Raw genomic sequence first — 25,573 nt, forward strand, 5'->3', positions numbered from 1 at the left:
CCGGCCAGCCCGGAAAGCCCTCGCTGAGAGAGCGAGGAGAGAAAGAAAAGGAAGGGGAGAAAGAGGAGCAGTCACGCTTCTGTAAAAGACAGTAAGTCTGCACTTACGGCGGCACGCACACACTACCCCTCACTTGTAGATCGGCGTCGCTGCAGAAAACTGCGCCGCGGCCGCTCTCGCCGCCGGCACCGCCCCCCCCCCGCCCCCGCGGAGGCCCCGGCAGCGCCGCGCCCGCACCAGCCCGCCCGCTCCTCGCCAGCGCCGCCGGGCCGGCGTTCGCGGCTCTCCCGCCCCGGGCTGCGCCCCTCCAGCTGCCCGCGCCTTGTCCGGGCCGTCCTGTGCGAGGCGCCGCCGCGTTCCGGCCGCACCTGCCCCGCAGCAGCCCCGCTCACCTGGCGCTGGCCGGGCCGCGGGGCCGGGCCGGTCTTGGGCGGTGCGTTTGTCGGTAGGGGGGCCCGGCCGGGCGGTGAGAGAGGCGCAGGTAGCCGAGCGGGGGAACTGGGTCAGCGGCTAAAAATACCGCACGGGATGGAGGAGGATCTGGCCGCGGCAACCGGGGAGGCGGCCGCTCCTCCTGAGGGCTCTCGGCGGGACCGGGGGAGGTGCGGGGCTCGGCGGATGGTGGGCCCTGGCCGAACCGGGGCAGGCAGTGACCTTGCTGCAGCCGGGCAAAGTGCGCTGGTTCAAACTCACAACCGACGGCGCCAAAACCTGCCTGGTCTCGTTTCAGTTCCTAAACCGCGTGTGGCTTCACGGCCGGCGCGCGGGCTGAGGAGCCGTGGGATGCCCCGGTGCTGGAGAGCCGGGCTAAATCACCCGCCCCGGGCAGCGCCTGGGCCGGCCGGGCCGCATTCCGCCGGCAGCGCCCTGCCCCCGCCGTGCCGGGCTGCCATCCCTCCCGGCCCGGGCTGCTGCGGGAGGCGGCTGGCTCGCTCGCGTGCCCAGCGCTGCCGTCCCCAGTGAGGGAGCGTGGAAAAGAAGTTTGTTCCTGCGAAGTTCCTGCAATCTATTGCGATGCCCAGGGAAGTGGTGGGAGTCGTCGCTCCAGGAGATGCTTAAGAGGCGTCCGGATCCGGTGCCTGGTGACAGTTTAGACAGGTTACAGCGGCAGTGCTGGGTTGACAGTTGGACTGGATGACCTTAGAGGTCTCTTCCAACCTCGAGGATTCAGCTGAGAGCTGCCGTGGGTCTGAGGTTAGCGAAACAGTGTGTAGCAATGTCCAGGTCACAACAAAAAGTCTCAGAAGGTTCAGGCATAATTTTCTTGATGGCCTAAGCTGGGCAATGACAGTCTTGGGCTAAGTTTGTGTTTATGCAGAATGGTTTATAAATGCAAACCAGACAGAAAGTGTGAGTTCAGTGACTTGCCACAACTTTTAACTCTACCATACTCTTTTTAGCACTCTGACCATGGTATTATTTGCTGCCATTTCTTTGGGCTCAGCATCGTGTATTTCAGTGGTAGTAGAGCCAGCACTTCCATCTAGGATCTGTCCACTCGGATTTTAGTGGAGAAAATTCATATAGTAGCTGCTGGGGATTCGGCACTAAAGTTGTGTCTTCACTGTGGCACTGCCCGTAACGTGAGGCAGAGAGGAAAAACCTTTTGCTCATCATTACAAAGCCCCAAGAAGTAAATTATGCCTATGTAATTTCAGGGGAGGAGAAGCTTTCAAATGCCAGCAAGGTTGGAGACGCTTACCTGGCATGTCTGGTGCATGAGGGCACAGCAGCCTTCAGGCTCCCTGTGTGCCAACGTAGGAGTCTGTATCCAGGACAGATTTGGTGACTCCACAGGAAATGCTTTCTTGACATCAGGCTAATTCCCTGACCTTCCTCTCTGCCCTTCTCTACTATATACAGTTGCTGGCTATTTATATATGTGATGAATATGATTCAGAATTAAACATGCCAGGAAGAGACTGCTTCTTTCAACCTAATAATTAAAAAAGGAATACAGCATGATTGCTTTGTTTCATCACCACATGAAAGAGAACTATTTATTGTGGTTGGCTTAGTAGTAACAAACAAAATACTTCATTCCCATCCATGAAAAGCAATCCTGTGTGTCTTTATGGGCTTCATCCAAAGCATGCTGGAGTCAGTACTATTACGTATGGGTTTTCAGTTAGCACGTGACTGCAAATCTAGTAAGCTGGATCAGAACAGGAGTGCTTTTGGGCTACAATGCTGAGCATTGTACAAAACTTGGGCACCCCAGGAGAGTCTATGTGGTGCTCCAGACCCTGGGAGGCAAACACTTCAGTAGCACAGCTGAAGCACCCTGGCATGAGTCCGCTGCTGTGGCTAAACGTGTGGAGCAAGGGACATCGTTAAATTTTTGTGGTGTCATTAGGTTACTGCGCATGTGAAACTGAGTGATAGATAGTTTACATAGCCAGCCTTTTAGCAAAGTTCACAGGCATGGCTCCAACTGTATGTATCAAGGCTAATCTCAATTACAACTTAGAAATGCCTCTGTCTTTGTCACCCTGGGGATGGTCTGGAAAGTATCGACTGATGGCTACAGCTGAAAGCTTGTAGTGTTGATCTTTATCCTGCCAAAGATCATAGTTCATTCAGCGTTTGCTGCAACCATTCCACTCTGATGGCTCTTTCATTTTTCCTGGTTTTGTTGTTTGTCTAGGCTTTTCATACAGCAGTAATCAAGGAAAAAAAAATCTAATTGAAAACCAGATACTTAGAATTTTTTTAAAAAAGACAATAATGAGATAATGACTTTTGCTTCTCTGCCTTTTATTTTCTTCCTTACCTCTTCTGGTTCATGCATTTTTGAGTTTATAAATGTAGGAGGAATAATGCAGGATCATGTCACTGAATGTTGAAATTGGAGGGAAGGAAATGAGGAAAAAAAGAGATAGACAAAATCACTTAAATAAAGACGAGAAATGAAAGATAAAGGGTGATGAGAGGGCAAGTAGCCTGGAGCCCAAAGTAGAATAAAGCATGGGAAAGAATTGGGAACACCAAAGCAAGAGGTGAATATCATAATAGGTGGAATCGGGAATAAATGGACTAAAAGAGCTTTTTTAATATTCTTTCCCATTTTTTTTTGTCAGTAGGAGTAGTCAGGAGCAGGCTCCACAAATGGCTCTGAAAGATACTTTCAGATGCAGTCATACTCCAAGATGAATATATGTCTGTCTTTAATAATAGATATGATTGCAGCAGGTATAAATAATTTGAAATAGTACCAGGTAACTTGAGTATCAATAACAGTAAAAATGCAGCAGCACAGGATGGCCAAGTCTGTGTCCTGCTGGTATCCAGGATAATGGATGGTTTTGAATAGGTTATTAGGGAACTCAGTTTCTGTTCCTAACTCTTAAAGGTTGCTTGTGTACTTTAATATTATATGGTAATTGCCTAGAAAAGCAGTGTTGTAACAGGGATTGAAATTTAAATTTCCCTACTCCCAGCTAGGGACCTTAATTGTTGCATTGCAAAGTGATGCCTTGCTTCCCTGGTCCAATGCATGTGGATTAGTTTGTTCAGAATAACAGACTTTCAGCAGACACAATGAAAGACATTCCTTCCAGCTAGCCTCTGGCCTGGTGATGAAGGGAATTTCCTGGGAATTGTCACATAGGACTTCATTGTTGTCCTCATGACCCTCCACATCTTACATCTGCCTGTTTAGCTGCTGAGAGAACCATTCCTTCCTCCTGTCAGGTTTTTGAAAAATGCCAAAATATAAATGCAGACCCTACTGAAGCCTAACTCAAGAATTAAATGCTTTAGATGCCAAGAAGGCTGTAGTTGGAATGTCAGCAATTGACAACTTGAGTGCTTCTCACACTACTTACTGAAGATTCTGGTCCAAGGAACTGCCGCTTTTGGTGTGGGGGGATTTGGGGGCACATGGCCCAGAGCTGTGGGCTCCTAGATAGCAAACTGCTGCAAGAACTTGGGGGCTGCAGCTCCCAACACTCAAAACAGCTTGGCTGTGGTGGATTTATAGTCTCTAATAAGTCTTATCCTGGCTGTATGTGGGAAAACACCATGTTGTGGATTTATGTTACACAGCAGTGGTGATTCTCTGGCATCAGGAGGCTGACTTCTGACAGATGAAATTCCTGCATGCTGAAGGTTAAAACACTCTGTTATGATGGTATTTTTGACTTGGTTTGGAGTTTTTGTTGTTTTTTTTGTTTGTTTGGTGTGTTTTGTTTTTTGGGGGGGGTTTTGGGGGTTTGGGTTGTTTTGGGGGTTGTTTTGGTTGGTTTTTTTGGGGGGTTTTTGGTTGGTTTTTTGGGGTGGGTTTTTTTTTTTTTTGAGATGGAGAGAGGGACAGTAATGACTGTTGATAACTGCATTAAAATTCTTTGGCAGGTGATGAGTACTGTTCTCCTTTGCTTATGCAGACTACATTTAAAGTACTGCATTAACCCAAAACAAACCTTTCTGCCGGCCACTGCCAATTTTGGTTTAACAAAAGTATATACCACAGCTGAAAGTCTTCATTATCTTCTGAGGCTCAATTACTAATGAATATTCTTTAATTTTTTTTTACCACAAACTTCACATTCATATGACTTACTTGAATTAAACTGTATACTTACTGCATGACAGCATATTGCTGAGGTATGCCAGAGAAAATCATTGAGTGGTGCTACTGAAAATGTTGAAAATGTCCTTGGATAGTAATTTTGGTTTGATCTTATAATTTTGCTGATGATTTTCCCTCTAATAGCTAAAAGTAACATTATTCTAAGAATCCTTGGTATTCTTCCTCCACAGTTTGGAAAACAATCAAACAGACTTTGTATGTCCTCACAAAAAGTACTGGTGAACAAATCACTCATCTCTCAGCTAAGTTATTCACATGTGTAATTTTTCTTCCATATGCTTTCCAGTAAAGCAAGGTCCAGACCTCCTTACAGCCAGCTCTGGTGAAGAACTAGAAAATACTCTACTTTAACAATTAGGCTAATTGTAGTTTACTTGATTCCCTAATGTAATAAACTATTTCCTTCATAGGCCATTATTTGTGGGATAAACCTCTACATTGTTCATGTTATTAATTATTTATTCCTTCCATTATTCTTAAATGGACATTTAAGAATTGGCTCATGTTTTCTAGCACAATTCATAAGAACAATCTATCCAATAATTTTAGGAAGCATTTTCTTAAGGCAAATAACATAAGTTTCATCTTCTGTGGAGTTAAAATACCTCTTAAACTGCTTTATTCCTATTAATATGTCCAAAAAATCAATATAGGTTTTTTTCTTTCTGATATTAGTGATTGAAAAATATGTGTGATATTCTTCAAGAGGATTTTAATTACTTTTTTTGTAGTTAGATTAAAAAATGGGCTAATTTTCCCCCCTTCTTTAGTGTCATTTCAATGAGCTTACATACCCATATGCAGAATGAGAACTGTACTGTTCTATACTGACTGTTACACCTTGGCATTTTCCACATACACTGTTTCCTAAGCAAACACACTTTCACAGAAGCAGATTTATGCAAAAAAAAAATAAAAAAAAAAACCCACCCAAATATGGCTATTTGTTATTCTGAGAGGAAAGGAGAGGGAAAGGTTGTATAGTGAACATACATGATGAACCAGCAGAGTTATCCTTAATGCAATAGCTTCAGTCCATGTGAGTACAGTTGAGAATTTAATTGCCTTTGTCAACGGGGAATGGATATTACAGCAAGGAAGATGGGTAAACCCTGCAGAAGGAGACAGGCTGGGAGGATGGCTGCTAGGAAAGGTTAAATCACAGATCATGGGAAGATATTTGACAGAGTCATATATTGCCACAATGTCAATATTTCCAGTCAAACCTGCCCACTTCCTGAGAGAGTAGTGGTGTTCTTTCTGGATGTCAATAAATGACTGAACAGAAAGAACATTAAAATCCTGGTTTTCAGTCATGCTACACTGGAGCTGATCCTTAAATAACCAAAAGAGCACTAATGTGATTAGTGATTTGGTCAAAGGAGAGACAGGAAGAGACCTGTAAAAAAGTGCCAAGAGATGCTAGCTGATGGGGTTATTTGATGTGATAAAGAGGTGATGTTTGACAATAAATTTCTGTGGCACCTGATAACAAATAAGAGGTGACAGTGGAGGGTTTCTCCAAGCAAGATGCTGGCAGCTGAGTCAGAAAAGCTGGAGAAATGGGAGATAATCTAGCTGTCAGGGACAGCACAACAAATTCTTACCTTTTTTTTTTTTTTTTTTTTTTCCAGGATTGGGTGCATTTTTTCATTTTATTTTGTTTCATTTTGTTTTATTTTGTTTATTTAAAGGAAAACTTTTTTTCCTAAAAGCCATCCTTAAGATCTTTCTATTAAAAGAACCATCTGTGGCAGAAATGAACGTGAAGATGTAATTCCAAGTGACTATTTGCACAGACCTGTCTGAAAGTGTGTCTTGCCAGAAAACAAGTGGTTCTGAGCCTTTAGGAGCTGTGTCTGTGCAACAGCTCCAAGCCTTCAGCTTAGCCCTCAGTGGTTAACAGGGGGCTGCAGAAGAATGATTAGCCCTAAGATTTATTTAAGGGAGATTAATAGAAGGAAATGATCATATGGGCAGTTTCTTTCCCTATTTTTCAGTGGTTTCATCACTAGCTCACTCTATACCTACTGTCTTAAAAAAACAAAATTTTGCTGAAGTCAAAGCAATTTCATTCTTATCTGTAGCAGGTCAGCTGCTTAAATGATGCTGAATATGACTTGCTTCTGTGACTTTTCTGTGATTACAGAACACATAAATAATATTGCTATTGCAGCATCTTCCCAGTGTGAAGCTGGGATGTGAGATGAAGTTACCAGGTTTTAGCGAGTATCATTTGCACTGTGGTAAATGTGGACATGGGGATGGATAGGCTCTTAGCCAGCAGCAAATCCATCGTGACGTGACCTGTTCTGACAGGAGAGGAGGCTGAGCGAACTCACACACGGTTTTCCAACAGCAGATGCAAAGTAATACATGCTGACAATTTCTGCAGACCACAGCCGATGCACAGGAGGTTGTTAATAGGTGCTAACTTGATGATGCTCCTGAGCTCACAAGACGATGTACTGTTGTGTACCGCACTACTTGTGCTTAGACCCTGTTCTATCAGTAATGGTTTCTGTGGGTTTCAGATCTCTGTGTATGGGAATGTGCATTTCATTAGACACACAGCATCTTAATATTGCAAGTTATGCCACTGTTCCCACTGGCTGGAGCAGTCCTAATTAGAAGTATGGTAAGTGTAACAGGACAGAAACAACAGAAAAATGGGAATAATTGTTATAAAGGTAGTGTGTACTAAACAGAAGCTTCCACCAACAAAATAGAGAGGAAAAACTTGAAACCAGTTCTACGTGGAAGTAAGATGTCCCCTCCTGAGCCTTACTGAGACAGGATAGAACAAAATGCTGTGGGGGAGCTATGCTGCAGCAGCCTATGACAGGATTTAGCACTGATAGCTCAAAGTCAGATAACTGGGGAATTAAACCGTTTCCTCTTCTCTTTCCTATCCCCTCTAACACAGAAAGATGAATTCAAACATTAATGCAAGGATAGCATGTGCTTTTGATTTGGTGATTGAAATTGAATTGTGTTCTCTCTGCATGAAAGGTTACTGAATTCAGAGGTCAGGGAAAACAAGAAAACACAAGTCTTTTCTGCCTGTCATTTAAAAGAAACGTTATTAATCCACTGGGAGCAAGAAAATGAAAATGTAGTATTTTTTTCCCTTCTGGGTGGTAAACCAAGGCTACAAGGAAGAAGGTAAGGGAATACAGATGGAATTTAGATTAAAAATAATCCCATGGGAGGGAAAAAAAGTTTATTTGCACTTGATGTATTTTAGCCCATGTTTTCTATAGCAGCCTAGGTCACTTAGAGATCAAAACATGGACTCGTTTTTGAGCCAATCCTTATTTTCCTTAGAACAGGCCTGATGTATTCATTTTCTTTCCCCCAATACTTGTTGTAACTGATCAAGGAAGCTTTGCTAAGCTTTGCTTAGCTTTGCTAAGTCTGTTATTCTTGGCATAGTATTAATGGTTGGAAAGACCTTACATAGGAAAATTTAGCCCTGTCTAGGGTTCAAGCCACTCACCTTTACAAACTGGACAAGATTACTGTTGAATCAGGTGTATCTGAAATAAGAAGAGCATTATTTTATTGGAAAATTGCAGGCAAATGAGACAGATCAGGCATGTATTATGTGTCTACAGCACTCTTCATCTGGGATTCAGTATGATTTATCTGTGAAATTAGGTAGTGCTGGTATTTCATACTGTATTGACAATGTAAATATATAATAAAAGAGATAAATTTTGGATTAATATTTTGGGTGTGTTATTTTGGCTATTGTGCAGACTTAAGTGTTAATTGGAAGTATAATGAATTTTAAGAAAAAAGGAAAAGCCAAGCATACATAGTTACAAGATTATTAGCATTAACAGTGTCTGGGCAATCTATTTCTTTTGTTGATTTAACTTCAGTTCCTTTTTCTGATAGGTAAGTAGTCCTGGGCAGTAGGAAGAAAAGTTAAATTGGTTTAGGAACAAACATATTTGTTTCTTTATGACTAGCTCCTTTCTTTCTTATAGCTGAACCTTAGGCTAGCACAGACAAGCCACCAAGATGCAATGTTGCAGTGTTTTGAAGGCAGATGTCAACTAATTTGCACAAGGAATTATAAAAAATCGTGTTTTCTGTTGTGATGATCTGAGTCAGAGCTGGAATGTGCAGCAGAAGAATACTCATCTGTTCCATCCCACATGGCGCCCTCCTTAACCGCAATTTCTTGCTGAACCTTCTATTCATGGGCATTTGTCAGTTTCTATAATTTTCCATGGTCTGAAAAGGAAACTGTGGTAACAGATAGCATTTTCTAAGCCTAGAACGGCTAGAATTCCCCAAGGAATCCTGTATGCTTGGGTTTTTTTCCCCTACTTTGTACATATTATAGAAGATTGACTGAAATACCATCCTATGCACACTAACTTCTACTTCTGGATTTCATTTGCCATTTACAATGACCAGCTTGCAGTGTTTAAAATGGGCATAACAGGCAGTGCTCATATTAAGAGTTACTGATCCTGTCTCTTTGAATATTGGTATAATGGATGGTGGTGCCAACTAGAGCTGATTACTTCTTCCTCTTCAGTGCTGCTGGCTCCGTGGAAGTTGAAACTGCAGAATTCCTTAATTAATCCTGCCAGTCCAGAAACTGAAGACAATAAAGGCTAAGTACAGCAGAGCCTTTTGGTATAGTCAGCACTTCTTTCTTTTACGTACACAGCTTGGATGCAAGCTTGCAAAGATAATCTTTCAGAGAGAACGGTGAGCATTTTAAATGTACCCTGGAACACTTTCACAGTGCATCCCTCCCAGATGAGTGAATTAATCATTGTGTAAAATGCTTCTGAAAAGGAACCGTTCTCCTACCATAAACCTGTACGCAAAGAGTACACAAAAGCCTTAACCTATCTTATCATCTTCGGTATAGTTTAGGAACTGCTGTTAATAAGGCTTTATTCTAGTGAAAAACCTGAAGATTTCTGCTTATAGATGAGGATCAGACAGAACTATCAGCCTAGGTTAGTAATAGAATAAAACATAATTCTTGAATTGCATGTTTCCTAAAGAGGTTTCAGTGTGCTCTGTAAAATGTTTAAAACATATTTCCCATACATGAGGATAATATGAAAAAATTCAATGACTTGCTAAATGATTCAGAGAATATAAGAAGTCATGGGGAGAAATGTTAATGTTCACTTTTACATCTTCAAATTCTAGGTTTCACTTCTTCAACCAAAAAAATACATATTTGGGGCTTATTCTTCATATTTAAAAAATGAAATCCATGAGTCAGAAGGTTCCACATTTTCCTTGCTTTCAAAATCTATGTGTCCCAAAGACGGGATTTTCATTTTGGTGACTTGGTAAAATAGGCAGTGAAATAAACACTACTGCAATACTTTTTTTCTTTCAGAGAATAATACAGACTTTGCTTAAAATAATGTAAGAAACACATTATCCAAGGATGTATATCACAACATTTCCAAGAAGCGGTCTGCTGAAACTTACTTGTTTTTAATGAGTAAGCATAAGTACACCTCAATTTTAAGGCTTTCTCTGATTTCACATCAGACTTGCTTTCATTTAAATTAGTGGGTCAGCAAGAAACGACAGTGAAACCTTTTATTAGCAGCTGACTTCTCCCAAGTCTCATTTTACGTTTTATGTTCCAACACTGTACAACTGAAAGGAGATCCTGTTAAAAAGTGGAGGTGAGTAACAGAGACGAGGCAGTCGCCGGACATCAGCTTCCACTATGTACTTCAAAAATATCAGTATCCTCACTGATATTATACAGAACCATAATGTGGCATCTGTCCTTGTGAAACAGGCAGTCTTTTGTATTTTCTGGTAAGAGCTTTTCATTAGAGAAGTCTAGGATACAGAGTTGAGTATTTCCTTTAAAGCTGTCTTACATGAAGAGGCTGCCCATCAAGTGAGAACCAAAAGTAAACATTCATTTAAATTATATTTCACCTGCTGAAGTCATTATGGTGGTGATGCTCTCTAAGGAAGTCTTTACTATTTCCCTACTGTTTAATCTACAAGAATATCTCAACAGTGTATTTCATAACACTCTTATTTCTGTCAGGAATTCTTCCTATGCTGGACAGCCGGTTGCTTACGCCTCATCTTTACTGATGGTGTTCTTTGAAAGGCTGCAGGATGTCTTAATTTCACTTGAATTTTGGGGTTGATGGTTAATTATGACAAAGACACCATGTGACATCTCTAGAGAATATATAGCCTCTTATCACATGCATCAGCAAGTACATCTGAGATGTTTTGGGCCATTTCTCCCTTGCCTTCTTGACTGTAGCTTCTCCCAGCTCCTGCTGGACATAGATATTTTTGTTGTTCCGGTAACATGAGAAAAGGTGGTTGATCATTAGTATATGATGAATTACAGAGCACATACAGACTTAACAGGGCTACACTCACTATAGAATACTAAATAGTGAATGTGGTTGATATCTTTTTAATGAGAAAGTAGAATAACAGAAAAGGTCTGTTGTTTGAAGCTATTTTTTTTTGAGATACAATATGAATGAGCTGCTTGAGAAGCAGATGACATACCTAATTAATCCCCAGTGTAACTTTACTGGACTCTGTTGATTTGCATGAGATTAATTTTCCTAATTCTTTTGGGGAGAGAAAAAAAAGTTGAGAATTACACAGCAGAAAAGGTGTCCAGTTATTTTCTTATGTATTGAACTTTTATTAGTCAGATTTAGTCATGCTTTAATTTAATGTTGGGAAGTTAAAGGGAAATAGAAAGTAGAATTTAAAGTTATTATTATGGATTGCAAATATTTAATGACTATTTTTTCCAAGTTGTATTATTAACGACTTGTTTTATTCAGATTGTGTAAACATAAGAAGGAAGCCCTTCCCTTCCTTCAGTATCCTAGAGCTTTTGCATATAAATTGTAGCTGGAGAGGCTTGTGTTCTTCCATATGGGTATGATTTTTCTGTTTTCTTTTTCTCCTATATTGAGTCAGAGGGTTAGTGAAACCAATTCATAAAGTGTTTAACCCCTTGTTAGGAAAAGTCACTCAGAGAAATAGATGAGAACATAGCTGAGATCTTTCATTAAGCATGCTGTGTAACAGAAGTAGGATTCTGTGACAGAGGACTGGAACAATTTGAAATAGCCTTATATCAAAAACTGCAATGAGATATTTAAAATTAAATACTCGGAGTTATTAGAAAAAAATTTAAAAAGAGATACTTTGCAATCATTAAAAACCCTTTTATCACAAGGCAAAGTGACTGCACATCTTGCAAGCATTAACAGTTCAAACTTAGATGCTACGCTACAGAGTAAGACATCTTGCAAGACATCTAGGAGTGACTTGCAGCATGAATTTTATATTTCCTGAGTACCACATGAATAACCCACTGATTTCTGTAAGGAATTTTTTCCCAGATGGGTGTATGGCATTTTGGCAGGAGATGGATTTCCTGTTCTCCCTGCAGTGAATTCAGCATGGCCCAAGCACTAACTTCATCCTGCTTGTGCCACAAGTATTTACATAATCTCAGTTTCTTCATCGCAAAAAGTATTCAAATGCTGTATTACTTGTGTCATGATATTAAGATGGGTCTCACTACAGTGAAGTTCCCTTGAATTTCCAGGTAGTTGAGATGTGAAAAATAGAAGATATCCCAGCAGGGAAGAACAGTAGAGGAATCACAGCAGGAATGCAGTAGTGCAGGTAAGTTAGTTCAAGTAGTGTTTGGATCTTGCACAGTTTTGTTTCTGCTTCCTAATCATCAGAAGACACAAACTACTGTTGTAACATGAGACTTTAAAAAAAAAAAGAAAACACAATTTAACTACTTAAATGAGCTGAACCTTAAGTGAATTAGATGCTGTGAATTTCTACCATTTCGTTAACCTCAGAAACTCACATATTTAAAAAATTAGTTAAGGATGAAGTTGACCTAAATATTTTTTCACTTATTTTCTATAATTTATTAATTAAATTTATCAGGAGAAATGTTGTACTGGTTTACAAATGTGGTATTGCCTAAGAAAACCCATGTACAGAGCACCGTCTAGTGCAGGATATCACTAACATAAAAGCATTTTGGCTCATATGCCACTTGCCTGTGTTCAACTAATTTAATATGAACTAGCATGTTGCATGAAGTGCCAGACAAGGGGCTCCCATGGCAATATAATTTTGTAATTACATGACAGACCATGGATTGAAAATTGTGACCTTTTGCAAGGACAACAAAACTGGATGCACTGAAATTCAGGTAATCATTTGTGAGAACCATTTACCTGTAAGAGGAATCTGTTTTATCTTCCTGCTCATAATGTTGGGTGACATATTTATTAAATAATTAAATCCAGTCAGTTCTCACAACTTTCATTTTGGGTGCCTTAAGAACATCCTTTAGCTGCTCAGAGCCTTTGCTCAGGTTCTGCAGAACCTCAGAGCAACCCAGGTTCCTTAAGCCAGGCAGTCACAGGTATGCAAAGCACAACTAACAGGTCTTTTTTCTGACTGTCATTAAGACAGGAAGGGAAAAGAAAGCAGCTTAATTCTGTATAAGAGATAGGTAAAAGGAACTCATATACAGGTATTTATGGCTTGCTGAGGAAGGACAGAAAAGTGAGCTACAAGATAGTTTGCTTGCAGTTTTTATGCAAAGGCCATATTTTACTTCTGTAAGCAAACAAGCATGAATTTGGCCCCAGGGTTGTTTATTCAGCGTTTGTGTATCAGCATTATGTTTCTGACGAAATCTATTTAGCATTAGGGTAGGATTAAGAGGAACTGTCTTAGTTAACTGAAGATGTAGCAATGACAAGCTGGATTTCATCCTGCACTAAACAAAGATTAAGATGGCCCTCAGGTACTTGGAAAAGAATTTTTGATGAACACTGTAAATTCAACAAAAATAAGCTTAATTAAGCATCAAAAAGCGACTATCACTGTAAGGTTTTATACCCTCTTCGAAGAAGCAATTTAACAAAAATTTGAACCTGCCTCTGAGCATACGGATTTTAGCTGAATGTTTGAAGCCTTACCAACTTCCCAATTCTCAGACCTGCTCTGAGGAAACAGCAAGCATACTCATACTCATTTCAAGGTACTTCCTGGTTTTGAAGGATCCATTTTTTGCTTTCCAAGTTGGCCACTTAATAAAAAAACCAAAACAGAAATAAGTGCAAATTTTTAAAAATGTAGATATAGAATACTTCCCTGGATACTTCTGCTCTTTCTACCTCTGTTACAACTGCCAAAGAGAACCTACTGCTGAAGGAAAATGAGCAAAAAAGTAGCTCATTCTTTTGAGATAATGAGGAGTGACCTAAAGGAACATGATAGGAATGTTCACAGACCTGGCAACCTGTTGTTCGAATCTGGGAGTACCATTTCAAGAGCAAGAAGCAGCAGCTCTGATGGAATAAAATGTTACACTTACAAGAGGCGTTCAGGAATTGGTGTGAGGAGTAAAAGTTTTGGGAATGGTGAGGAAAGGTAGACTGTAGCAAGACAGTGGAGCTGAAGAGAAGAATCTTCCATGGAAAGCAGTAGGCCAGACTGCTGTACCTCAGCTCTATCAATGCATTCTAGATACTCTAGGGAAAACAAATGCTGTAACATAAAAGGCTCTGTTACTGCTCACTCAACTCACCTGGGATTGTGGTTTCCATTCTTTTACTCTCCAATATGTTGAGCAAATGCAAGAACACAGACATAGAAATAAAAGAGAGTTTCCTTTGAACAGATACTACTTAAATGTATTTTTGATTACACACTGCTGGTAGATATCATTATGTTCTTTATTAACATGACCAACAAAACATTTTCATTGTTATTTCCTCAATTCTTATTCTTCTTCTTTTGGGTTTAATGATTTCTATGAAATAGTATGTACTCATTTTCAGCTATTTGGGAACCATGTCTAGAACAAATAAACCAGAACAAATAAGCTGGCCTGTGTTCTGCTATCTTGTAATAATAAAGACAATTTAGAACATGTTTATACCTGTTGAGGAAATAAATTAATGTGATCAGGCAAGTCTGGCAGAGGAAAGAATTCTCTTCCAACCTTGTGTCTTGTCTGGTAGCTATTAAAACTTCCCTTTTGAAAAAAATGGTTTGTTTATTTAAGAACAATTATATGACCATTTTGAATTACAAGACTCTCACATGCTTTTCATGTGGCCAGAAAGATTTATTGCACAAAGAAAGGCCATGGAAAAGTGGTGGAAATTAAATACAATATTTGCATATTGCTGACAGTATGCTAGATGCTTCCTTGTTCTGAAGAGCATTCAGTCCAAATAAACACATAAGTGCATTAGATGTAGAAAGATTTCTTCTTCATTTTATAATTTACAGTATAGAAAAGGAGTCAAATTTTACATCAGAATATGTCAAAAGCACCCTAACTCAGCCAAAAGATTTCATTAGGGTTCTTTTAAATAAAGAGGATGGATTTATGCTGCAGTACATTAAAAAATTATCATAGATTTTATGAGCACGATCTTTACATTTTGAAAGTTGGGTTTTTTGTGTGTGTGGGCTAAAGATCTAACTTTCCTATACAAAAATCCTCCTTGTCTTTTATTTTGGTGAAATATGATCTGCCTTGATACTCTCCAAATTTATGAATTAATCTTTCCATTTTCCTGTGAAACACTAAAGATGTTTTTACAAATTCTACATAATGGCATTCTGGGGCTTTTTCCCAAATAATTAAAACTTTCTCCTCTTACAGTGGAAAAGGAATTTGAAAATCATTATGGAAAATACTGTACTTCCAACAGTATTTTTTAAAACTACTCCAAAACTTCCACTGCATTATTAATAACCCATACCTACAGACATATGCATAGTTACATAGCAACCCATTTTAAGTTCTGTAATAAAATTGAATAAAAATACTTTATCAGATTTTCTGTTTTAATGTTGAATTTCTCTCACTCTCTCTCTCTCTCTTTTTCCTTCCCTTTCCTTTCCCTTACCTTCCTTACACACACACATAGGGTGATAGGCCTTTCTCTCAGATACCAAATGTAATTTGGTGTAACTAATTAAACAAAGTTCAAAATAAGCAGTTGTAGAGCTGTTCATTGGTCCTCCCATGCACAGGTACAGGGATGTGCCAAAGGCCAGAAATCTCTAGCACACTCAATTGATACATCAAGAAAAAGACTGGGCTATCTACAATACCTGCTAATCCCACCAAAAAAAAACCAAACAAACAAACAAAAAACCAAACAAACAAACCTGAAAACCTCTACACTGCAGATTTTTATTGGCACAATTTTTACACTATGACATGGTTTTAGCTGCCTGAATCCTGTTTGTTCTCCACTTTTTTAGTTTAGGTATAACATGATTTATCTTATTGTGTAAGATTGTTTCATATGAGCACTTTCCTCCCTCCAGTTGTTCCAAACATCCTCCCTCCCTTATTCCATGCAATTCTTTCAAGGATTCTTTACAAGCTTTTGTTTCGGGAGGATGAAAATGGAAGGAAAAATTGCCATTTGGAGAGTTACCATTCAGCTGACCTGTATTCATAGCAATGTGGTTATAAACTGACCTTTACCAAAACTTAATTTCAATTATGTTAAGCATGATTGAAAGTGGCTGCCATGCTCAAAATTATATTTGGACATGGGGAGAGAGAGCGGCAGTTCAACCACAAAAGCAAAATTATTTTAGGAGAGCAAGTTTAGGTCCATATTTTCTTTTAAGTCTTCTTTTGCATCTGCCCAGCAGAAATGGACTACATTCCATTGGATAGCTTTCTAGAGAGTATTCCTATCTTCTCCATGGCAGCAAGCCCTAATCAGCAACTCTTATTATTAGTGGCTATTCAAGTCTATTGTAGTGCCAGGCACAAAAGCCAGGGGTAGGCAAAATCTCTCTTATCATTATTCTTGTACAAGGAAAATACAGATATGCAGCTAGAGATGGCAAAAAGCCTGGGGAGCCTAGACAAGTACATAGGAAGAGGAGAGGAAGTGACTGAACAGAACATTCAAATTTAGAGAGTTGTAAAGTTTAACAGATACAAAAAGAAAGTATTTATTTATAGTGTCAAGCACTAAAACCTCTAAAATGACAGATTTTTGCTACACATAAAATACACTTTGCTCTACACATGCCTTCTGTTCAAAGCTTAGCTCACATCAGATCAAAAATACTTGCAGCTTTTGTTAGAATCCCGAATGTCAGTGTTTTAAAGTCCTTTTTAAAAAAGAAAGAAAAAGAAATAGAAATGGAAATAAAGAAAATGAAAAAGAAAGGAAAAAAAATGAAAGAAAAAGCAAGGCATTACAGTGACCAAGAAGGAGAAAAGCACAATTACCAACCATGGAAAAACGTTAGATTGAAATGTTGTGACCAGCTCTAGAAATGCTTCAGCAAACAACAGACAATCTGCTACTCTATGCTGGATTCAATTGTTTGTACCCTGGTAGCACCTCTTCTCTTTCTTCAGTTCCCTGCCTCACTCTTTAAACCTTTTATGTATGCCATGTGCACAACACATGCAACAATTACCTCCGAGGGATTTACAGGAAACTCATTTCTAAAGTCTTGAACCTTTCTAAAGCAGGTATGTTCCATCCACTGAGTAAACCTTATGCTTCTATTTGAGTAGGGGTTTTTTAGTTGTGTAAGTACAATTAATTTTCATTTTTGAGACAGCACAGTAACAATACTTCTATTTTTAAGGGCGGAAGTTTTTGGAGTTACTGTGAAGCGAAAAATTTTCCTTCTTAATGAATATGTCCTTATTCCTAGGTGAACACTAGCCTTTAAAAAACCAACAGACTGGACCCATTAGCATTAATATTTGTATCTAAAGGTTCATAGGCTAGCTCGTCTTTTCACTTGCATCTCATAAAACTACTGGTTGCAGAGGAATTACGCGAAATTTATACATGCATGGATTGAGAAGTAAAAATCTGCCCATTTTAATTTGGAATAAATATCCTAAAAGATTAATCGGGTGAATCGTGTCAATAGACTATTTAAACAATATTACGTTCAAAGTCTGCAGGTCTGACCTTCATGACAACGGATTTTAGGGAATACCACCACCCATGCCAGGTATACCAAACAATCCCGTTGTCTGTCTTGGCTGTGTAGGGACCTCTGTAGTACACACCATTCAGGTTGGCAGAGTGACACCTGGTGGGAAAGTAAAGGGAAACACCAATAAGGCCTCCTGCAGAAAAGTTTCAAGCATTTGTTACTTATTTCTCTGCGAGTCAAAACTTTTGCCATGTTGATGCCACCCTAGTTTGACAGCTGCATAAATTTGCCTTTGTGGATTCTGTGCACATAAACAACAGTGGTTTAATTAGGGAAGAGCTGCAAATGTTCTTGGCTTCCTTTAACCAAAAGTGCTGCTTCTTCTTTCCATGTTTTCTGACATTACTAGCTCTTGGAGTTGTTCCTGCTCACTTGTTTCAGTGGAAAATTCTTCCAGAATTGTTCAGCATGGATGACAGCAAGGCAAACAACATACTCTGGGAAAGAAATACTGCTGTGTTTTTCTGTTGCTCCAGAGTAGCCCCCCTTAAGTTTTCCTGTTACACCATAAGGAATTTGTATGACAAAACCTGAATACCACCATCAGTTTGCCTATCCACTTGTGGACTTTTGTTTACAAATAGATGAGTTCTGGCAGCTAATTGCACACGTGTACCAATTCACTGGATCACCGGAGCTGGCATTTTATTTGACTATACAAAGTTGGGGGGGGCGGGGTTTAACAGACTGAGGCAGAAATGCAGTTATAGTTTATTGAATACAGTGGTTGAAACAAACAAAAAACCCTAACAAAACCCAAAAGGCTTGAAAAGGAAACAGCACAACTTTGATACTTGCCTGGTGTCTAAAAGAAACAAGTTTAGATCTTTATGTGATCATATGGAGAGCAAACTGGCTGTTCCTTTTGCAGTACATTGTGATGAATCAGCTTGGTTTATCTGCCAATTCGGTATTTCATTATAAATACTGTTAATATTTAGTTGTTTAATGCCATGATGGATTCCAAAAGCAGACTTCAGAAAATATGCAAACAGAAAACATTCCAAAAAAACCTTATGAGTTTTGTTACTGGCAAATCTTAGTCTTTTTGGCTTTGCTTACACTTCATTAAGAAATTTTTTGAGAACTGAGATAAAAACTATGAGAAAAACTCCACAGGAAAACTATCTATATATCCTTACTTATTGCTTACAACTTCTAAAGTCAGTTTTGATAATGTGTTAATTGAAAGCTTATAAATTGTATACATCAAAAAGCAAGTTTGTTTTTGAGAATGACAAACTTGTATCAGAGCTGACATAATCTTTCTAATCATACAAATTCTGCAATGAGCAGGCATTCTGCCTACTTTGAATCAAAACACAGATTTCATTAAAAGAATCATAAGAAGGCACGCTGTCCTTTTGCCAACAGCAATATGAGCCAGTAAAAAGTCTTAATTGGTCCTGGGAAGCATGAATAGTGAAAATTACAGCATTCAGTATCCAACTAGATGCTGTCTGAAGTAACTGTACATACTAAATTAACAAGTGGCATGTGATTATTGATATGATATTGTGAAAAAACATTCATTATTCGTGAGTCAATTAATACCTTAAAGTTAGCCTGTGTTCCTCCTATCTTTCCAGTAGGCTAATATAAAGTTAAAAACTACACTGCAATAGTTTCAAAAGTGCAGCCAAGGGTCCATGGATATTTTATCTGAATTACGTATTAACTGTGTGACAGATGTGGAGAGATGGGAGTTGGTTCCCTGAAGAATCCTTTGAATTCTGTCTGGATTTACTGACTCCACTGACCCCACATGAATGTAGTTTTGCAGTCTCTGAAATGATTGGTGAGGCAGGAAGCTTGAGTTAGTGATATCTGGCCCCAAGTTGTTGCCTAACAGATCCCTGTTACCTTCCATACATGGTACAACTAAAAATGGGAGTGCTGGGAGGGAAAAAGCTGATGTCCAACTGCAATTGTTCACTCTCACTGTTTATGAGCCAACTGAGCTTTGCAATGCCCTGGGTGCTGGAAAGCTTATGACCTGCAGGTAGTACCAGAGTGAACCCAGCTCTGTGGATTTGTATTCAAGATAAAAATCTCTGCTAGAGCTTTGCTTACAAAAGGGGCCATTTTTCTTCAGAAGTCCAGGACAACAAATGCTGAGCTGGAGCAAGTCTGGTGGCTTTAAACTAGCTCTCAGCTACTTCCATGTGGCCTCACTTGTGTCACATCTCTTGGTTTTCATGTTATCTGGGCTTTTCTGTATTTCATTAGTCCTGATAGCATAGAGCTGGCTGTAAACAATTCCTTCATAGCTGGGAGCTCTTATGCAAACCAGCCGAGAGCACTAATTCCTTCTATATTTGCTAATCTGTGCATGACAAATATGTGTTTCTGAGTGCTTTTCTTTCTCTGCCAGTACTGTTCTTTTCAGTAGGACTTAATGATACTGACGTTTTCTAGTATTTTGCAATTTTCAGTTTTATGTTAGGCTTAACATTAAAAAGTCAATAACAAAGCAGTGAAATAACACTATTAGTAACTCATTTTTATTATCAAGCCAGACTGTCACTTTAAGAGCATGAACTACACAACCATAATAAGAACTAGCCTAGTAGGAGTCAGCTATCTTTAGAAGTTATGTAGCACCAACTACAAGGTATAAATAACTGTCAAGTTCTGCTGTGCAGCTACTTTTGCAAAGTGGTCATTCTTTTGTCCAGATCAATCCAATATTAAAAAAGGCAAAAAATTATTTCAGTGGTCTAAAAGTGATTAATAATTCAATCTTAATGAAATCCATGGCAGGATACCAGTTTTATGTGATTTGAGGTCCAGATATTCCTTTAAATCTACAAAAGTTCTGATTTCATGGGAAAATAAGCTCCAGCATAGTTGCCTTTCCCTTTTTTATCTTAGCTTTCCTGAGAAATGCAAAAAACTTTTGTCTACATGTGACTTCTTCCAAGTCTCAAACATTCTGCTGATTGGCTATCCATGCAAATATATTAAAATCTATTAAAATAAGTAGTTAATTGTGAAACACTGAGTTAATAGCTACATCATTTCAGCTAAGGTGATCACAGACTATTTATGAAAACAGAATTTGGCAAATGAGGAGTTAAAAAGAGAAACAAAGGATGACACGACAGAAACAATGGAGTTGATCCAGCCTGGCACCTCTTGCCAAGTGAACTGAGATCACAGTGAGAGTAGTATGCTTCCCTGAGCTGTATTTTAAACCTATTACACAGCTTGGTTGCAGAGTTTCTCTTCATGGCTATATTTATCTAATTAATTACAGGAAAGAACATAGCTGATCTGTACAGGCTAAGGCTACCAGTTTTATCCTTTCTTTTTGATTTGGTATGTTGAATAGAAGTAGAATTTTTAATTTCTCTTACCGAATCCTATTTAAAAAAAAAATTCAGTCAGTCCAGACATGCACACTGACAGAAACTGAGTGGACACATTACCATCTCCATTTGGAAAGAATAACAAGACTGCGATTCTGTGAAGCGAGGTGAAAAAAATGAGTCTTGATAACCTGGCACTAGTTTAGCCTGTCAGATATTTGCAGTGCTGCCACATTTGGTCTAGTGCAACACAAGAGAAATGCAGGAGTGAAGTACAGCAGGGATATATCTGCAAACTCTACATGACCTACATGTGTAAAAACTAGTTACCTCAGAGGGGCAGAATTATCTCCTCCTCACTGCCTGATAACAAAGACAACCTGTGGCAAATGCCATTATCACAGACCAGCCTGAGCTGCGCAGTAGGTGCTGTCCCTTCTAAGGTGAGCCTCAGTCTTACCAGCACTGAGATCTCTGCTAGGGGACAAGGGCACATTGCAAATAAATGAACAATCCCAATCGATCTTCTACCATATGTTATTATTTTATGAATACACACGGAGCACAATAGTTGACAGTACCCATATAAAATCAAAATACCTGTTAAACCACCAGCCAGCCTTTTCCTCTTCAGCACAGTTCCCTTCATAGTTGTCATTATCCCTGTCCCTAGTACTGAATTTCATTCCTCGATGATCAGCCCACCATTTTACTTCAGGATGAAATCCACCAGTAAGGGAATCACCAGCTGTACCAGAATATTCACCACAACTCATCTCATAAGAATGCTAAAAAAAATGAAGAAAAAAAAATTCCAATATGTCAATATGTCTTTAGCCCTCAAGATGTCAGAGAGTGAAACCACAAAGATGAACCTGATCTGTTCTATTTGCTGCCATTTTTATGCTAAGAAATGTCATGCTACTTAAACATGATGTACTTAATACTAAAAGGCTGTAGAGATGCTTAACAGGGACAAAGTTTGTCATTACCCTCATGTATAAATGATGTAATAAAAAACATTAGGATTAGTTTGCAGTATACATTAGCAAATCAGAACACCTTGTACCATTATTGTTGATAATATCAACAAAAATAGAAAAACTGCTGTTATCCATGTGTGCTAAACCAAATGATTCATATCGCTTACAGAAAGTGTGAAATTAATCTATCAGAGTGAACCAGTTTTTTTAGGTATTTGAAAATTATAAGCATGTGTAAGAAATATGGTATTAAAGTTCTACACAAATCTTTATGAAAATTAGGGAACCTGTATGTTTATTGTTTGTCTACAGAATCCACATTTTCATTAAAACCTTTAGTCATTTAATATTTTAATACCTCTTCTCCTGCAACTCTGAATCTTGCATACTGTGCAAAACGCCGTTCTCCTTCAAAATCAGTTAGATCAATTCTTAAAGTATAATTCCCTTTAAAAAAAAAAACAAACAGATTATTTTAGTTAAACTAGCCTACTAGTTTTCAGAACTGGGCATTACAGTAGAAGATGAAAAGAAAAATTTTTTTATCATGGATCTTTATCACCTCAGCATATTTTATGGGGTGTATCTTCTTTCTTTATGCATACTAAAGCATATATTGCTATTCTTTGCCTTTATTCACCTGAGTCATCTTAGAAAATTGTAGAATTATTCCAATACAAATCTTCAAATGTAGGAAAAAAAATTGTTTAAAAAGATGGCCTTACAGGTTTTACATTTTAGTATGACATTTGAAGTGATATCATAGTGAAAACTAATCAATAAATGTTCACCTATGAAAATTAGATTTTTATACTCTGAAAATAAAAGAGGTATAGTAGGATCACATCCTGGTGGCACTGATTTCCATGTGATTTAGCTGACTAAGCCAGTGGATAAGTTTTGTATCTACAGCATTCTACAACAAAGCAGAAGTTAGCTTATGTTGAGTGACTATTAGAAAGATGGAAATAACTTTCTACTACTGGCCTAATCAACAGGACTGGACTAGAATTACTTCCATGTAATAGCCCACACAGCTAAAAAGCCCTGACTAAGTGTCTTGGTACAGCATATACCTGTCTCTAGACTGTTAGTGATGTTGATGGAAAATGAATAAAGACAATTCATTTCAGGTAAACTCCTGTCTCCTGTTCCCTGTTTCACAAGGGCTGTCAGTATGCCAGTGGCCTAAGGACAGTTTTGAACCTTTTGCTAGAAAACACATATTCAAATGTGTTTTTTCCGAAACTTAGAGAAAGTCCATGCAGACTAACAACAGAACTCAGGATTTATGGCAACAAAAAGGGGAAACAAAAAAATGGCCTGGAAAGAGCAAAGAAACAGAAACAATAAGATTATTGTTACAATACAAATCCTACCTTGATTAGTCAAATAATGAAGATTTTTGTTTCCAAGCCAAAATTCACCATTTTTCAAAACAAAATTTCCAAAGCCTTCTTCATAGTCAGCCCAGACTCTGAAAAGGGTATAAATTACTCATTTCTCAAAAAAGCAAGCGTTTTTTGGGATGTTTTATAATACAATTTTACATCACAGAATAACTCAAACTGCAAGGAACCTCAGGAGGCAAGCTAGTCTAGTGTCAGTCTCAAGTCAGAATCAGCCATGAGGTTGTTCAGGGCTTGTCCATTCAGATCTTGAAAACTTCCAAGAATGGAGACTGCACATTCTTTTTGGGCAACCTGCTGACTCTTTTCATGGTGAAAAGGTTTCCCCTTATATCCAGTCTGAACCTCTCTTGTTTCAACTTAGGTACTTTGTTTCTCATCCTCCCACTAGATATGTCTGTGAAGAACATTTTTGCTCAAAGAGCTCTCAGATTGCTTACATTTTTTATTTTTTAGATTTTTACTAATTGCAGAAGACAACCTTTCCTAGTCCTTTCCTCATCATTAAGAGTCCTTGCTCCAACAGTTGTGAATGCATTTGACACTGAAGTGTCCTCATGTCAAATGCATGAGTTGTCAGAAAAAGATTAGAACAGATGTCTCACAGAAGACAGCCAGAACCAGGAGTAGTATCTCATCTGGAGGCTGTCCCACAGAATAACTATTCCTTCCTTTTATCTGGGATAACAACTTACTCATATACTTCTAAAGTTCAGATTTAACTTAGCTCCATCTAGTTTAATGTTTCTTTGATTTGTTTCCAGTTTTAATTACCAAGTCTAATACCTACCTATCAAAATTTTGGCTGCCATCAGAACGTCTCTGAAACACAGTCCAGCCGCCTCCTTCAGACATGTCACAGAACGCAAGGAACTCTCTAGGACTCTGGATTGGTTTGATTTTATAAAATCCATTTTGCTTATGGCCTTCATTGTAGATTTCTGCACAATCTGTTCACACAATGTTAATTGGACACAACATTTTTAATCCTGTACTTACTGGCAAAATCAGAAATCAAGTCAATAACAAAAATCAAGTCATGTTATGTAGAAGTCACATATGAACCACACTAATAAAATGAAATGTCTGCAGACACATTTCTTTGACTTTTGGGTATTTTTTTGTACTTGTGTTACTTTAAAGCTTTGCTGGGTTGTAATTATTTTGATATATCTTTGAAATAATATCATCCCACCATGAAATATTATAATTTTTGTTTCTACTTGACTAGCAAAATAATTCCTCTGTTTTAAGTGGTGTCACTTTTAATCTACAGTGCTACCATCCACATTAGGATCCTGTTACAACCATAAAATTACATGTAAGACACACAGTAACCTTTAAAAACAAACATGAACTTTTATGTCCAGGAAGTTTGCAGAAGTGCCAAAAACAAAAGTATGGAATCTCTAGTGTTTAAAATGGAAGCAATTGCGAGGTCTGATTCTCCTGTCCCTTCTATCAAATATGTGCAAAAATATACAGAAGACTACTCCCAAAAAGTGCAGTATATGTGTAAAATGATACCACTTTGACTTGGGGCCATTCACAGTCTGGTCTGCATTGTTGTTGATGAATGTAATTTACAACAATAACAAAATTCAGAGCTCATGGACATATTATAGCAATGTCGTTGTATAATCTTATATTTTTTTCCTATAGGAATTAAGAAATGAAAAGAGTTCGTTGTTAATATGTAATCTACCATCAGGCAGTCATACAGAAAAGATGTATAATTTTCAGCATTTCTGTTTTTCCTGGCTAAAGTAGAGCTGATTAACTTTAAGGAATTCTCTGAGTTGGCTGAACTTCCAGGCCTGGTTGGAACTTTGTGAACTATTATATTTCTTTTCAGTGGAAGTGTGAAGTGAAGATTAGACATAGAAAATAAACACTTTATACTGAAAACAAATATCTGTGCCAGAATTTGGATAAACACTAATAGAAAACATGATTTAAATAAAAGGTAAGTTGTCTTCATAGAGAAACTGTGATTGGCTTAGAGAAAATAGCTTTTCTTTTCCATTAATTTCTTAGCAGGTTAGCAAAACACAAGCGTATCTTAATTTTTAGCAGGTGTATATAGTATGGAATTTCCCCCTCACTATCTAACTCAAATTATCCAGCTCTGTTGATATTAAAATACTACAGGAGTTTGAGAAAATTACGCAGTATGAACAGGGAAAGGCATTTTCCAAGCTGTAAAGAAAGTGAAAAAATAATGGGAAA

General features: G+C 38.4%; 2 protein-coding genes and 1 long non-coding RNA gene across 6 annotated transcripts in view; 1 reads left to right on the forward strand and 2 right to left on the reverse strand.

Annotated features, from left to right (window-relative positions):
* MTUS1 (microtubule associated scaffold protein 1) overlaps positions 1 to 584 on the reverse strand; it is a 117,278-nt gene extending 116,694 nt beyond the window's left edge. For 2 of the 3 annotated variants that reach the window (XM_066185834.1, XM_066185831.1), the window contains exon 1: positions 108 to 189. The gene's annotated coding sequence lies outside the window, so the exon portion shown is untranslated. Of the gene's footprint in view, positions 1 to 107; positions 190 to 392 lie in introns of those variants that run through there. The other variant, XM_066185833.1, reaches the window with a different exon arrangement.
* Positions 1 to 24,191, forward strand: LOC136291116 (uncharacterized). The gene is made up of 3 exons (XR_010721429.1): positions 1 to 91; positions 12,201 to 12,280; positions 24,109 to 24,191. It is a non-coding gene; the product is annotated as an uncharacterized lncRNA (long non-coding RNA).
* The window catches only part of FGL1 (fibrinogen like 1), a 22,774-nt gene continuing 11,556 nt past the window's right edge, over positions 14,356 to 25,573 (reverse strand). For both annotated transcript variants that reach the window (XM_066185840.1, XM_066185841.1), the window contains exons 4-8: positions 24,135 to 24,294; positions 23,315 to 23,412; positions 22,294 to 22,382; positions 21,553 to 21,740; positions 14,356 to 17,737 (exon numbers count right to left, since the gene is read on the reverse strand). In XM_066185840.1, coding sequence (XP_066041937.1) covers positions 17,578 to 17,737; positions 21,553 to 21,740; positions 22,294 to 22,382; positions 23,315 to 23,412; positions 24,135 to 24,294 — 695 coding nt within the window. In that variant the 3' untranslated portion in view covers positions 14,356 to 17,577. The remainder of the gene's footprint in view (positions 17,738 to 21,552; positions 21,741 to 22,293; positions 22,383 to 23,314; positions 23,413 to 24,134; positions 24,295 to 25,573) is intronic.

Source organism: Chamaea fasciata, unplaced genomic scaffold (assembly GCF_029207755.1).
Source record: "Chamaea fasciata isolate MVZ Bird 193981 ecotype frontalis unplaced genomic scaffold, bChaFas1.0.hap1 SCAF_6, whole genome shotgun sequence".
Taxonomy (NCBI): domain Eukaryota; kingdom Metazoa; phylum Chordata; class Aves; order Passeriformes; family Sylviidae; genus Chamaea; species Chamaea fasciata.